This window comes from Leptosomus discolor, chromosome 8 (genome assembly GCF_034619465.1).
Source record: "Leptosomus discolor isolate bLepDis1 chromosome 8, bLepDis1.hap2, whole genome shotgun sequence".
NCBI lineage: Eukaryota > Metazoa > Chordata > Aves > Leptosomiformes > Leptosomidae > Leptosomus > Leptosomus discolor.
In genome coordinates this window covers 33,723,516-33,738,344 of record NC_141398.1, presented here as the reverse complement: position 1 = coordinate 33,738,344, position 14,829 = coordinate 33,723,516, and the positions used below count along the sequence as shown (strand labels likewise).

The following is a 14,829-nucleotide window of genomic DNA, read 5'->3' as shown; positions in this document are numbered from 1 at the left end:
CCAAGTCTTGGCACAGTTCCCACCAGGGGTATTTTCTGTTAGTGAAGCTTGAACCAGCAGGTCTGATGATGCTGCAGTACCCATCACATGTAAATACAATTTTCCTTTTTTTATATTTATTTTTCTACTTTTTTTTTTTCTTTTTTTTTAAAAAGGCAGTTCAGAAGATTTACATTGTACGTATCAGGGAAGTGAGTAATACCAGCACTTATGGTTCCTTTTAGTTATGTTTTGAAGACAGCATAGTAGTCAGGTAGAATTGAACTGCTACGGTCTATGAAACCTAAAATCCAAGGGGAGAGAAAAAAAGAGAAATGGTAAGATAATATTCTCACGTACCTATTGGAGAACTAATTGCTACGGTGACACAATTAGGCAGCTTGATTCCTGCAGCATTGACATCGGCCATGCTGGCAATGTGGACCCAGAACATTCACACTTCCTTGGTCCTTGCCAGGCTCCCACTTCATAGGCACCAAAAATCTGCCCAAGACACTGATATGCTTTGGGTCCATCCTGTCAGATCCCTGAGCGAGTTCCTTCAGATCAGCTAGTCCTCTTTCACACCACACCATGCCCGAGTCCACAAAAATTGTCTGGTTTAGACAAACCTATTATGCCCTTCAGCCAGAGAGATTTATGTACAGTTCAAGTATGATTATTCCTTAATGTTGGGGGCTAAAGAGACAAGTAGAGCTAAAATGGCCACCCTTTCCACAAGCACACCCCATGTCAGCTCTGCAAAGGTGTGTGGGTTTTTATTTTTTCAAGCTTTGATTTTTTCACTCTCTTATGAATTAATTAATGTCTCCCACTAGTAAAGCAACAGTCACATTCTGCTTAATGACATGAATAGCTCATTACCTTGCTAATGATTTTATAATGGTGATATGTCTAAGTTTGTTTAAGGGAATTACTCTATTTTGTTTAAGCGTGCTTCCTTCAAGTGCATGTTTTCTGAAGCCACTTGTCTAACCAGTAAGTCCTGCTGAACTTCACACAAACTCTTATTCCAATTTCTATTTTTTATATATATATATGTGTGTGTGTATATATATATATATATATACACACACACACACACACACACACACACAAACACACACACACCTCCGAGTATGCCTGGCCCAGATTTAGTGAATCAAAGCCACTTGGTGGCTTTCAGATACAAGCTGAGTCACCTCAGAGGGTCACTGCTCATCCCCACACTGGAAGAGAAGTGAAGTACTGCCCAGAAACGTCCGAAAGCTGAGCAGCTGGAGACCTCTGAAAAACTACACCAGGCTCTGTGTTTGTGGGATGCTAAAGGCCTCATGGAAATCCATGGAGCTCAACTTCCTGTAGCAACACCCCCTTTAAAACAGCCTCATCCTGTCTTAAGTTTGTCACCACTCTCCTGGAGGAGCAAGCCAGTGTCCCTCAAAGGGTTGCTCACCAGGGTCAACAGATCTAGGCCAACTGCACACCCTAAAGCTTCTTCCGGAGCTCGTGGCTCAAAAGCAGCTGGCTTGTCGCTAGCAGCACGCTGTTATTACAAACCCCAGCGCAACCATCCTAGCACAAGCTAGAAAGTAGAAGGGAGATCGTTTCTGCAAGGGCACGTATGCATAATACATGTGGTGAATTTTAATATAATTATTAATTTATACACATAAAAATCCTCTAATACAAAATTAATTTTGCCTTAAGCTTTTCTGTATTTTTCTTAAAAGTATTGACTGCATTTTTTATGAGCACCTAGCTGATGATCGTATTAGTACAAGGGCAGCTCCAGTTTTGCACCAGACCTCACTGTCACTTGTCTTCAATACCGAACATTTCTCTGTAGTGTCTAACAATGAGTAGGGGTTAATGTTGATTTGCCTTTGCAAAATTTGCCTGACTTCAGCTGAAATACCCAGAGTTCAGCTCATCTCAGCATCAAACCCAGAGCAGACTCAGCACAGGCTGTCTGAGGGGACGTGCCCTGCCCTCCCCGTGTGCCTCAGCCCTAGCCCGTCAGAGGAGCGTTGTTAGTTTGAGGTCGTAGACAATTCATTCAGTCTCTACCTTTTCAACTGAAAAAAGCCTAAAAGTGTAAAAAAAAAAAATAGTACCTCGCTTACAATGCTGATCTTGCTGTTTCCCCACTGCATCACCTATGGCAGGAGGTGGAGTATGGGCCAGAGATTTGTGTGGGGGACGTGCGCAGTGCGGGACAGCCGTGCCCCCAGCGGGGTGTGAGTGTACACTCACTCATACCTTGCTATGTGCTGGCCCTGCAAGAGTTCCCTGTCCTTCAGACATGATGTACTGATGCCAGAAGAACAGACATGCAGCTAGAGCACGATGATTTAAAAAATAGGAGGCTACACGCTATTAAACAGACGCAGGTGCCTGTGTACTGCTGCGTAATGGAGCAGCATGAGTTGTGTGAGCTTCTTTTACAGCCTGTTATTCTAAATGTTGTCTAGACCTCATGGTGTGTTCAGTGGGTGTTGGAGAAACAGCTGCTGGTGGGTTGTTTTTTTAAACAACAGTATTCACTGATAGTCTTAAAAAATTAATCTCAGCTTACCTTGTTAGATGCCTACTTAATTCGTGAACCTCCATTTCAGTGCTTTTAAATTCATTAAGCTCTTTTCGAATGGCTGCCTGCAAAGGACAAATAAAGACATAAATGTATAAATGAGAGATGAAAATAAGTTCACTTTGTTCTCAAAACAGCATATTAAAAGTGAAAGTGAAGCAGATAGATAACATTATCAGAGAGAGAAAGAAAAACATAAAAAGACTTTAAAATGCAAAAAGGAATAGAGATAAACATGTTCAAAATCACATAAAAAGGGAAGAGATAAATGCTTTGGTGGAATGGCTCAATTTGAAAACATATTGTAGACAACGCAGATACAGAACCCAAGTTTGGCTTATTATGTAAACACTTTCATGTACGAAATCCAAATTAGCATAAGCATGAGAAAAATAATGTGCACCACAGTTTCTCAAACACTGGGATCTGTTTTGGAGCTGGACTGTGAGTCAGCTGGGCCTGACTCGTGCCAGACTCATATTTGAGATGTCTCCTGCCTTTATGTGGTCCTGAATTTCCTCGGATGAAGTTACCTGAAGTGGCTGACTTTACTGGGGAGGGAAAGAGGGACGCCTGGCTCCCTGCCTGCTGCTCTGCCTCAGGCTGTGCCCCTCTGCCTTCCCCCTCCCTTCTGACCCAGCTGTGCTATTACTGAACTGACTGAACACACTAATCCAGCAGAAAACTAGCTGCAGGTGATTGTATGCAGCACCCACAGGACTCCCAGTTACCTACAGCCTCTGTGGCTTGTCCATGAGGGAAAAGAAAACCAGGGGTGACTGGCAGGAAGAGAACTATTGAAGAATAATAAAATAGAAGGGGTGACATGGAGGGGCTCAGCTTCAGGGTAGAGACAGCACTCAGCAGAACTGCCTCAAGTCCCAAGCCCAAAGCGAAGACTTCTGACAGCCCTCTGATATTTGTAACTCACAAGTGGGTTTCGCTGTGAGCGTCTGGAGAGGACGTGCAAGGCGGCTGCTGTGGCTGAACGCTCCCACGGGTCCGTGTGCCACTGCCCTTCTGTGTGATGCTGGAAACATCAGCATCAGCGGCTGCAAGTGCCTGCTCCAGCCGGTGGTACTTGTGTCTGTCAGGAATTGTTCTCAATGAAGGAAATCTAAACTAGTATGAACAGCACAAGCCCAAAACAGGGCTTTTGCAACAGCCACTGATCCAGGCACCAACCACCTTTGCCTTGACAAGCCCTAAGTGCTAGATTTTGTGCGTATGATCTACAGAAGAGGTCCCCTGTGCTCCTGGGCAGCTTTGGGTTTTTATTTACCTTAGAAATGTCTGTCAGGCTCTGCCTCCATCTGTCAGGACAGAGCGACAGCTATGGAGTGACTCAAGGGCCTACCTGCAGCAGACCAATCTGCTACTTAAGTGACTGTGAAGGAGGCCATGCAGGCTTCTGACTCCCGCAAGGTCTGAAGTCTATTCCCCCTGCATCCCTCAGCTGCTGGAGAGATTTAGCAGTGACCTTTTTATTCCTCTAACAGTCAGACCTGGTAAAGATGAAGAAGTCAAGACTGAAGGCAGTTCCCTACATCCAGCACACAGAGCAAGATTTCCTGACGAACAGAAAAGTCCATTACTAAAATCTATTTTTGCAATAAATCCGGCCTGTGCTGACCAATGAAGACAGTTATTGAATTAAAGCTCTGGAAGAAAATAATTTTTTATAGGATGTTGCAGCTTTGTTAGGCATTTCAGTTGCTTCCAATTTGTCTGGCTATTTTTTCCAACAGTGTGGTGGGGAAAAGCAGGTCATCTGAATGGCAGAAATAAGAATACCACCCATATGACCCAAACCCCCCAAATAATAGATCTGCTTCCTTATGCCGTAAGGGGCATTAATATTATAAGAATGACAAACATTTCTTCTTCTCCTGCTTTCCTTAGAGAAGGTTCATTTGGAGAACTTGAGCCCTTTGCTCTGTGTATTGACTTTGCACATGCATTATAAAAAAGAAAAAGGGACTTCAAAGTACTTTGTCTTAATACTGAATTCTTTACCAGGCTACATGTAATAGTGGCATTTAATACTGGTTCTTTTCACAGGATGAGAAAGGACCTCACTGGAGACCAAATCTTCTCCTTTCCCAGCTGAAGTCTCTCCATGCCTTTCGTCCCAGACAGGGATCTCTCAAAGGCTGCAGGACCAGTTGGAGATTTATTCCCTCCCTCATCTACTGACTGGGAGAGTATAACCAAGTCAGCTGAGTAAGGTCTCATCCAGCATGGTGAGGTAAACTGGGAAAATCTGATTTAACCCAGTATATTATAGTCTGTGGACATTCCAGAGGAAGTTTTTTTCATATCAGTTTATGCTACATTAATTTATCCAAAGCTAAACTGAAAAAGCACTCTGCCAAGGAGAAAACGAGTGGTCACAAAATTATACAAGTCCTTTGGTTAAATTATACGAATAGAACGGGCTGCCCTTTCCTCTGTGAATAAAACCAAGAGCACCATAACTGAGTGGCAAGGCCAGAAATCCTGCTCCTGTCTCTAAACATTGGACATCGTGGTCTCCATGGCTGCATGACTCCCACAGCAAAGAAATAATCAAAGCTTGAATTCAAGTACCTCAAAGTCTTTCAGATTACATGGGCATCACAAAGTGATTGTAAGCACGGGAATCACGGACCAGCCTCATGGTCCTCTTTTCTTACAGTGGCCATAAAAACATTTAAATCTTCTTCCTGTGGCATTAAGACTCCCATTAAGACCCTCAGGATGTGACTGATATAATTTGCCAGCAATTTAACCCCTCTGCCACCAATGCTCACGCCAGAGATGCCACTTAGTGACAGTCCCACCGGTGCTCAGATGACAGCACCGTCAATACCAAACGTGCGGCTCTTCTCCATCGGCAGGGCTCCTGCGATTTCAGCTCAGTGCTTAAAATACTCTGTGGCAGAATTCCTGAGCAAAGGCCCCCGTTGTAACAACACTAGAGAGAAGCTGCCTGACTTTGGTGGGATGGAGGTGCCTTTGCCAATTTGTCCTGCTAGCATTTTTGCACCCTGGCATGGCAATTCTGGCAAGTGCTGCTGTCACGCTGCTCTGCTAGGTCTTGGTAGGAGCTCTCAGCTGGCAGCATTATGTGGCAAGCCCCAAACCAACAAATAACAGGGGTGCCATCAAGACCTTTTCTCAAAGGGCTTGAGATTCTTTCCTCTCTCTTTAAATGGTGTAATTCTGCTAAGCTTGCTCCTGGTTTCCACGCATATAGAGGCCTTCTTGCCAAAGATTTATAACTCAAACAACAAACTTTGTGAATGGGAAGAAACCACAGGTGTGTTGGGAAGGGATGTCAGGTGGAGGTTTATTCCTTCATGGCCATGAGACCTGAGGGATGCTGGTTGCCGTGACACGCTCTAACTATTCAGATCACAGCTGTCCCAGGGTTGCTTGACTTACTTTGTCGGCGGCTGTGAGCCGTGTCCAGGGTTTGTCCGCCCTCCTGTCGTAGTCCTGCGCGTCTGCCACTTCCACGTAGTCACTGAAGCGGATGAGGATCTTCCTCTCGCGTAGCTCTTCTACCGTGGGCCTTTGACTCAGCTGCAGGTTTGAGGAAGGAGTGGAAAAAGACATCAGAACTCCCCTTTTTCCCTGCAGAGTGCTGCTTGGGGATTTATTTTACTACAACCATCATTATGGCAACAAAAGGATTCAGACATTCCCAGTACTGTTGTTTTTACCAGCCTTTCACAGAATTGCTACTTGGGAGATAACCTCTAGTTATAGCACCTTGAATATCATCCTGCCTTGCTGCCAGAGCAGCCCACTGTTGTTTGGGAAGCACCTGTGGCCAGAGACCCCAATCCCTGGCTGAGGTTGACCACCCTTGGCAGAAACGAGACGTCATGCAAGAACGTCTCCAAGTGCACCTATGTCTCAGGAAGAGACAAAGACAACCCAACTTGGAAGACTACCTGTACAGCCTGTATGCTCCCCAGCCTTGAGCTGCTGTGTGTGCTTCCATGCTGCCTGCAGAGAGTCAGGCAAAGGCACAGAGCAGTGACAAACGACCTTCCTTACCATGCTGGTACTCTGCAGACTTCTCCTTACCTCCAGGAAAGGCAGGCAGGATGATGATGAGTGCCCACTGAACTTTGCACTGTATGCTCCAGCTCTGTTATGTGTCACAGTGTATTCAACTCTTAACAGTTTACACTGCATACTACAAGCCCCCCCCAAATTGCAAGGGTGGATTGTATCATGTCAAGAAAGCATCTTCGTTGTTCCAAAGCATTTCTTTCAAATTCCACAGCAGAATAGGCAGCCACAGCCAAAACTGTCCTCTCAAATTAGAAACACTAGCGTGCTGGTAGTCCACGTATCGTACAGCCAGTTACACGGCTAGGGACAGGAATTGGCTTTTGGGGATCAATTCTCCTTGGATGCACAGCGTGCTGGCTAATGCCAAAAGCAGTTACACAACTATTTCTGAAGAAGGTGCTACATATATCTGTGCATGCAGCTGTACATTGGCTGCAAAAGTTTCGCTATTAGAGTGAAACATTTGTAATCATGACACATCAGGAAAAATAATATCCTGCTAACAGTTAGCTGCACAGTATATCGTGCTATTCCTGCTCACTAGAACTAGGTGTGGTTTGCAATACTTCACCCTGGTGAATAGTGAAAGGTCTAAATATTTAATAAAATGCTTGAGACTCTCTTCTGCAAAGTTGTTCAGGCTCCTGATTCTGACACGCAGTTCCACCAAATTAAGCATCTGATTTCCCTGCCTTTCATCTTCCAGGGAGAATTAGGATTCAAAACAGCCAGGATGCTAAGTGGAGGGTGAAAAATCCCACCTTTCTCCAGCATTTGGGTGCTGATGCAAGACAGCTCCACCACCTCATCCTGCCTGTGGCTTTAAATCCCTGTGTTCTTGGCATGGATGGTTGCCTCTCTCTTCTCTTTTCAGCAAAGATGGTTGTGATGGGAGGTTACAGTGGGGTTACTGTCCTTACTCTAATAGCCCTGAGCACGCACTCACAAACTGGGTTCAAACACCTCGTGTAGAGAGTCTGCAGAGCTGCACTAATGCCCTGCCTGCGAGATGCTCAGGAGGACAGGAATCAGGTTCTACCCCTCCTGGCTGCAGCCCAGCCGTTTTGCACACATCAAAGGCAGAGAAATCACGGAAAGAAAGTGTAGCCAGGAGCACAGCTCTATACTCTGCCCCATAATGCCCTTGCCTATGACAGCTGGCATCAGTCAGGTCGCAGCTCGGCAGTTTGTGTGTTGTCTCCAAAGCCATTTTAGGGTAAATTACAACATGTAATAGGGGGAAGACCTCCCTGCTGGTTTGAAAAAGAACAACTTTGAAACTTCTGAATATAGCAAAGATCTTGAAACTACACAGTCATCTCACACCCACCTTCGTCTATGGGAGGCGTGAAGTTTCCTGCGAGCTCCTCTGCATGTGGTTGTCACACAACATTCCTCCTATTTCCTCCAAAACCATCCCAAGAAAAGCCCTCTTTCCTGTACCCATGTTCAGGCCAGCCATGCTCAGGTCAGCCAAAGAGCATGTATGCAGTGAGGTTACCAAGAAGCTTGCCTTTCTGAGCTCAGACTACACCTTTTGGGACCTTTTTGATAAAAAGCAAAACACATAAACAGCAGGCATAACTATTTTGGCTTTTTTTTTAGACAATAGGATGAAGATCTCACTGAGCTAGAGCACCATGTCAGAAAAGCCAGAGGGCACAATAAAGTAGATCGAAGCATGTAGAGATTTAAAAATGTTATTTTTCATTCTAACAGAACAGAATTGCCTCTTCAGCCTGCAGCCCTGACACACCTAAGTCACCTGCAAGCTACATACACACCGCGATTAACAGACAGTGCTGTATCACCAAAGTGCTATACCACGCTTGGAGTATAATCACAGTTACAGTCTGAGCGAGGCTTCTCTCTGTCCTACAACTCATCTTGAATGTGATTTCAAATTGGTAGGTTTTTTCCTAGCAGCCCTAGCACTAGGAGCTGCAGGCTTGTTAGCACTGATACGTTATTATTCAGATAGCACAGCAGGGTTTTGCTTCCGATTATTTAAAATCTAACCCCTGACTATGGGAATAGAGAATCTTTATGCTGAAATAATGTTATGACTGCACCCAAAAATTTCAAAGATAAGGGTAAGACTCCATCTTTACTTGCATCAACTGCTTCTTTTCTCACAACAGCATGAATCATCAGTATTATCCACACATTTCTCAGCTTTTATCATTTTAGGACATAGCCTAGATGTTGTTTCAGATTAGAATGGAAATTTTTAAAAAATAAAATGTCATATTACATGGAGTATGATGACACTAACATAATACGAAATCCTGTGAATTCAACTCTGTGTTTCTAAATGGCTACAAGTGAAGCAGGAACTCCTACAAACTTTCCAAGCTGAAGGAGGACTTTAAGAAAATCACTGGCTCTATTTCACGGCTTCTGTCAGCTTTTGACATCAGCCCACTTTCACGTTTGTGCTAATTGAAGTGATTAGCAAGTCTGTACAAAGGGGAAGGCAGGTGGCTGTGGATACCCTGAAACGTGCCATGCTGGGCTGCTGTCTAGGTGGTGTCAAGGAGGCAAGAGCATCAAGCGCCACAGAGGTGGTGGTGCTTCTGCTGGCAATGTGAATTCATTGCTGGTATTTACCTCAATGCTGCGTTGGGTCTTAAACAGCTAATTTGGCTTCCTTGGGGCACTGGCTCTGGGCTAAAATCGAAGAAATTACGGTAAATATTAAGGGTCACATGATGAAATGAGACACATCTGAGGTAAGTTCTCCTGTTCGCAAATGCCCAAATATCAAGTCAGGTGCATGACCAGCACGTTTTACACCACTGAAACTCACTGTAATCCTTCAGCAGCTGTGAAGAACAGTACACTGAATGAAAAACCTCAATGCTGCGTTGGGTCTTAAACAGCTAATTTGGCTTCCTTGGGGCACTGGCTCTGGGCTAAAATCGAAGAAATTACGGTAAATATTAAGGGTCACATGATGAAATGAGACACATCTGAGGTAAGTTCTCCTGTTCGCAAATGCCCAAATATCAAGTCAGGTGCATGACCAGCACGTTTTACACCACTGAAACTCACTGTAATCCTTCAGCAGCTGTGAAGAACAGTACACTGAATGAAAAAATGTCAAGGGCATAAGCACATTATGAAACTTTGGTGCTAATGTGCACTTTTCATTCTTAGGTGACACCTGAGAGTAAGACAGACTAAAAGCTGCTGCTTCTCTTCCTCTAAAGTCATACAACTCTTACTGTGTATTATTTTTAGATGCCCTGCCTTTGCTTCAGAAACCTGCAACCAGTGCAATTTCAGGTGCTTCTCCACCCCATCAGGGCAGTGGGCAGTGTCTCCAGTCCCACAGAGCAGTTGGAGCCAGCAAAGCACAGAGACCAAGTGACCAGCTCAAGGTGACCCAGGAAGCCTGGGGCAGAGCTATGAACAGAGCAAAGATGCACTGACTCTCGTGCCAGTGCTCTAGCTCTGAAAGGGTGTCCTGAAATCCACAGCTTATACCACAAACTTCATGTGTAGCCATACATCCACATATATTTACATATATAAATACAGACACACACAAAATACATTCAGTACATTAATCCAAAGTGCCAGTCTGATCATACGAAATGTAAAGAGAGGGACAACCACACTGAGTGGTTTTCTAAAAGCAATTAATTAAAGCTACATTGCTCTAACGGTTAACAAACTGCCCTGCCTGTTTCTCATGCCATTGCAGAGGTTTCTTGTGCACTTCTAAGCACGAGGGTCTCTCCGTGTGCTTGGCCTACCCAGAGCACCCTTAACTCTTAAACAGCTGGGAAAACAGCTTTGCAGACCAGACTCTAAGCGTCTCCGCTGCAGTTCAATGTCTGTCCATGTTGAGGGCACAGCTCACCTGAGATCTCACCTTGGAGTTTATATTTATGACCTGTGAGCTGCAGTCTCTTGGGCCAAAATTGCTTAATGCTCATGATCCTTCCGGGGCAACCCCTGAGAATGAGCTCTGCTACTTCTAACAGGTAGAAAGAATAGGGCATGTTCAAAACTTGCAGTAAAAGGCCACGGCCAAGGACACGATGCAATTGCCTGCACGGGGCGATGGTGCTCCAAGCAGAGAGAAAGGAATCTTACTGAGCTGGACTCTGGTTTACTTATATCTGTTCATGTCTAAGGGATGTGCCTGTGTGTGTCCGGGCTTATTTCTGGGTGCCACGTGGGCATATACATTTCTATTTGCCTGTTTGTGAAGATTTGTGAGCTGAGGGAGCAGGATAACTTACGGCGAGTGACCTCATTATTTGAGTGTAAACCAAAAATGTCTTTCAAAGTAAATGGATTTGTATTAATGTAAAAGAGTGTAAATGAGGACAGGACCTTCCATGTCTCGTCATGGGAGGTCAAAGTTTCCTCTGTATATTCTGGATCACCAGAGATAAGAACGGGCACGTTTCAAGCTTTGATATTAAGCCAATTTGCAAGGGAAGGTTTAACACAACCCCCTTTGTTCTTGGCATAGGAAATGAAGCAAACCCAAGCACGGCCACCAGGTAAAGTGGAGGGGGACGTACTCTTGCCAGTCTGGTCTTCGGCTTTAGTCAAATGGGAAATGCTGAGTTTGCTCTGCTTCAGTTGCAATGAAGCTTGTTGTCTTGTCACTCCATTGTTGCCTGCTTTGTTACCTCATTAAAATGTTATGGTTATTATTTAGGGAAGAAACCAAGGTGAAAAATTACAGATCCTAACTAGCAGTGCACACAACCCCCTCTCTCCTCTGCTCCCCACCCTTTGTGGTAAGACATAGGAGCAGGAAGTGATGAAAATGCCCCGAAGACCTTTCCCTCTGACTAGAAATGCAGTTTACCCAAATTAGCCGCTAACCTTTTTTCCTTTTCTGACCTTTCCCCTCTCCCCTGGTCTGCCTCCCTCTCACCTCCTTCTGAGGAGTCCCACCTCTCTCAAGAGTTCATTATTTTGAACAGCCTGTGCTGATGCAAGCCAGAGGAGGTCAATTAAAGAAAGGACTGAACAGCAAGACATTTCCCAGTGAGGCACCAGTGAACATAGAATTTAAGTTGTACCAGGGAGGAATTTAATTGGAGTAAAGATTTCAGATGATTGCTGGGATTTTAAGAAACAGCCACACCTCATCATTTTGGTTGTCAATATTACAGCTACGAGACTTTTAGTTTCAAAGCTAGAACTATGGGAAAAATTAGCTATTGACAGTGGGGGATAGGAAGCAATAAACAGCTTTGGGGAACGGGGAGCATGATGCTATTTGAAAGAAGGTAGGAAAAGAAGAGGTTTTTTGCTCTTTGCAGGTGATTTGTAACATGTTCTGTTAATGCAGGCTACAACTCTCTGTGATGGAAGTCCTAGGGGGAGATCAGGCTGGTGTTAATTGCCTTGGTGCTCAGCCAAATTCACTGCAGTGCAGAGAGGATAAACTCTTAGTAGTAATTCCTGGGGGCCCAGATCTCCTCGTGGAGGGGACCTGCCTGAACACTTCTCCCAGAGGGCCTCTGCACATTAATATTCCTGGAATGGGCTCGTGGGCCAAGACCAGTGCTCAGAGAAAAACCCTTCCTAATCCACCTGTCCCTCCATTCAAATGATGCAAGTCCATGCGCCCAAAGCTGCTCGGTGGGCCCCAAGGGGCATGAAGAGGGAGCACAGGGGTGGCTGGATGTGCAGAACCTATCCATCGGCATCTCAGGTGACAGACAAATATGCTTCACCTCTCCTTCCTTGGGCAGGAGGGACACGAGCTACAGAGAAACTGTACCAAACAGCATTTGCCTCTATTTTCTTCTTTGAATGGCAGCTATTCCCTATCCCCAGTTAATTTGGAGTTAGATAAGTCTGAGAGGATGAAAAATGCTTAAAGGGGCAGTTCGCTACACGTCACCTGATTTTTTTAAATTTTCTTTTTTAGAAATTGCCTGTCCAGATGAAGAATTCCACTAGATATTTATTGCTGACTTTAATAAGGCATCTAGACCCAGCAAGGTAATCTTACTTATTACAGCATGTCATGTTACAACTTATCATCATAATACTGTAACAAAATGTCAGCGCTGAAGGAATTTTAAGAACAGCTTTTAATGGATGAAGTGGGTTGTTCCCTTGGAGTTAGAATGACGCCACCAAAAGAATCGGGGACAGCAGCAGTTTCTGTAATGCAAGGTCAAAAGTCTTGCCAGCGGCTTCTGCAGAACCCCCTTCCCTTCTTATTACCAGCTACACATGGTTACAAGGAGGCAACGTCTCACACTTCCCTTATGTTGAATTTACCCTGTGGGCATGCGTGTGCATTGAAACTCAGTGCAAACAGAAAGGTCTGCTGGGCAAAACACTTGCAGTGCTCAATTAAACTTCTGCTTGATCTGAAGTTTAAAATCCTTTGGTAATAAGACTCAGTACAAATCGACAGAAGGAGTCTGCCACTCTGCTATAGACACAATGACACATCTGGGACATGCTCATGAAAGTCAGAGCTGGGGAATAACAAGAATTTTTGCAGGATTCGCTAGGTGGTTGGCATTTCTAGTTGTTATCTATCCACTCATTCACTTTATTCGCTTCTTTCCTCTAGCGATTTCTGGGCTTTTATAGCAATATGTTTGGTAGGTAGGTGAGAATAAAATCTGCCGTTAGGCCAGGCCTGTGATTCTTTCATTAAAATTACACGTGTCACTAGAACAATTTACAACAGTTTAAAAAGATGATCAAAATCAAACAATGCTAAGTCATGTTGCTACCAACCTCTCAAAAGTGGGGGAGAAAAATCTTTTTACTAGGGAAGAAGCCAAAAAAAGGCTCAAAGGAATGTGACCGTGAACAGTGGTACGAACATTAAAGAGCCGACTGCCAGGGGCTCGGCCTGATGCTGCTCTCAGCATTGCTCCTACTGAAAAGTGCAAACAAGACAAAGAAAGAAATCTCACGGAAAACTGCTGAGGTTTTAGGGAGCAGACACTGCTGTGATGCTATAGCAGCCTGGGCATTTTAGTCGAGCATGTGGCTGTGGCCTTTGCCTGCAACAGACAATTCATGGGCTTTGTACCTCTCCTACAAAACAGCGGAGGATGGGAACTGCACGGCGATAATGCCAGCTGAGTTAGCACGCCCTCAGTTCTTAGGCATCAGATTGGGTATGGGTAGCTTTGCTTTTTACCTGTTACAGCCGTTCATCGAATGGCATCAAGCTTTGGATTGGATTCCTGTACGTGTTTACCCTTCAATGTACAGGGAAATTGAAAGCCTGGTAAAACATTAGTTCTAGCCTTTGCGCAGAGCGTAAGTCCCATGAAGCATCTGCAATGCAGTTAGGATCTTCTCTTTCAGGCAGCACTGCGAGAGGAGGCGAGACCATCCCTGCCACTGTTGTCAGGAATTTAAGTGTTTTAAAAATAGTATTACAGCCCTCTGGGCCGCATTCTTAGCTCCTGCAGACACCAACAGTATCCCCCTGTTGATGACTGAGAACTCTGCTGATTTACACGAGCTGAGAATAAGGCATGAGATTTTTAACCACGAAAGAAAACAATTCAGCTCTCTGAATGTAACCTTTCCATGTATATTTAGAGCCCTTTCCTTGTCATTACTTCTACCATGAAAGCTTGTGATCACATAGGTCAAAAAGCCTAAACCACCTAAAAATGCACAGGAAGGGATTGGTGCTGCTTCACAAGCATGTGAGGTTTTAGGGGGCTTTCTCCACCTCTGGAGATAGGAAATATGTCAGTGGTGAAATAAAGTTTATCTACAATAACAGGACAGATTGTTGGCTATGTATATTGGGGCATCTGTAGACATTTACACCAGCTGCGAAACTGAATGTGTGTCTTTGAAATGACTATTCTTCAGTTTTAAATGACTTTCAAATGGGAGGAAAAGCAAAACCAAACTATGCTGTTTTGTTCGTCCTTCCCTGATAATGTAAGATTGCTTTCTGCACTATACACCATTTTGTGAGTATTTGTCTCTAGTTTAAATGCCTCAAGTGACAATCTCCCTTTCCAGAAGTTTATTTCCCAGTTTTATGCTTTCTTTATGTGGAATTTTCAAATGCAATCAGCATTGTTTTAACTTTGTTCTCTTCGTAATGGCTGCAGAAGCCATGACATTTACAAGGAGCAGGGTTAGACCACACTTCTAGGCTCTCTGTCCTTCACTGTTCAAAGCTCCTTCGGTTATGAAGACTAGATCTTCTGTCC

General features: G+C 44.4%; 1 protein-coding gene across 1 annotated transcript in view; it reads right to left on the bottom strand.

Annotated features, from left to right (window-relative positions):
• Positions 1–14,829, bottom strand: part of PHACTR1 (phosphatase and actin regulator 1) — a 307,280-nt gene continuing 292,451 nt past the window's right edge. The window contains exons 13-15 of the mRNA XM_086468979.1: positions 5,996–6,136; positions 2,558–2,634; positions 1–283 (exon numbers count right to left, since the gene is read on the bottom strand). Coding sequence (XP_086325105.1) covers positions 268–283; positions 2,558–2,634; positions 5,996–6,136 — 234 coding nt within the window. The 3' untranslated portion in view covers positions 1–267. The remainder of the gene's footprint in view (positions 284–2,557; positions 2,635–5,995; positions 6,137–14,829) is intronic.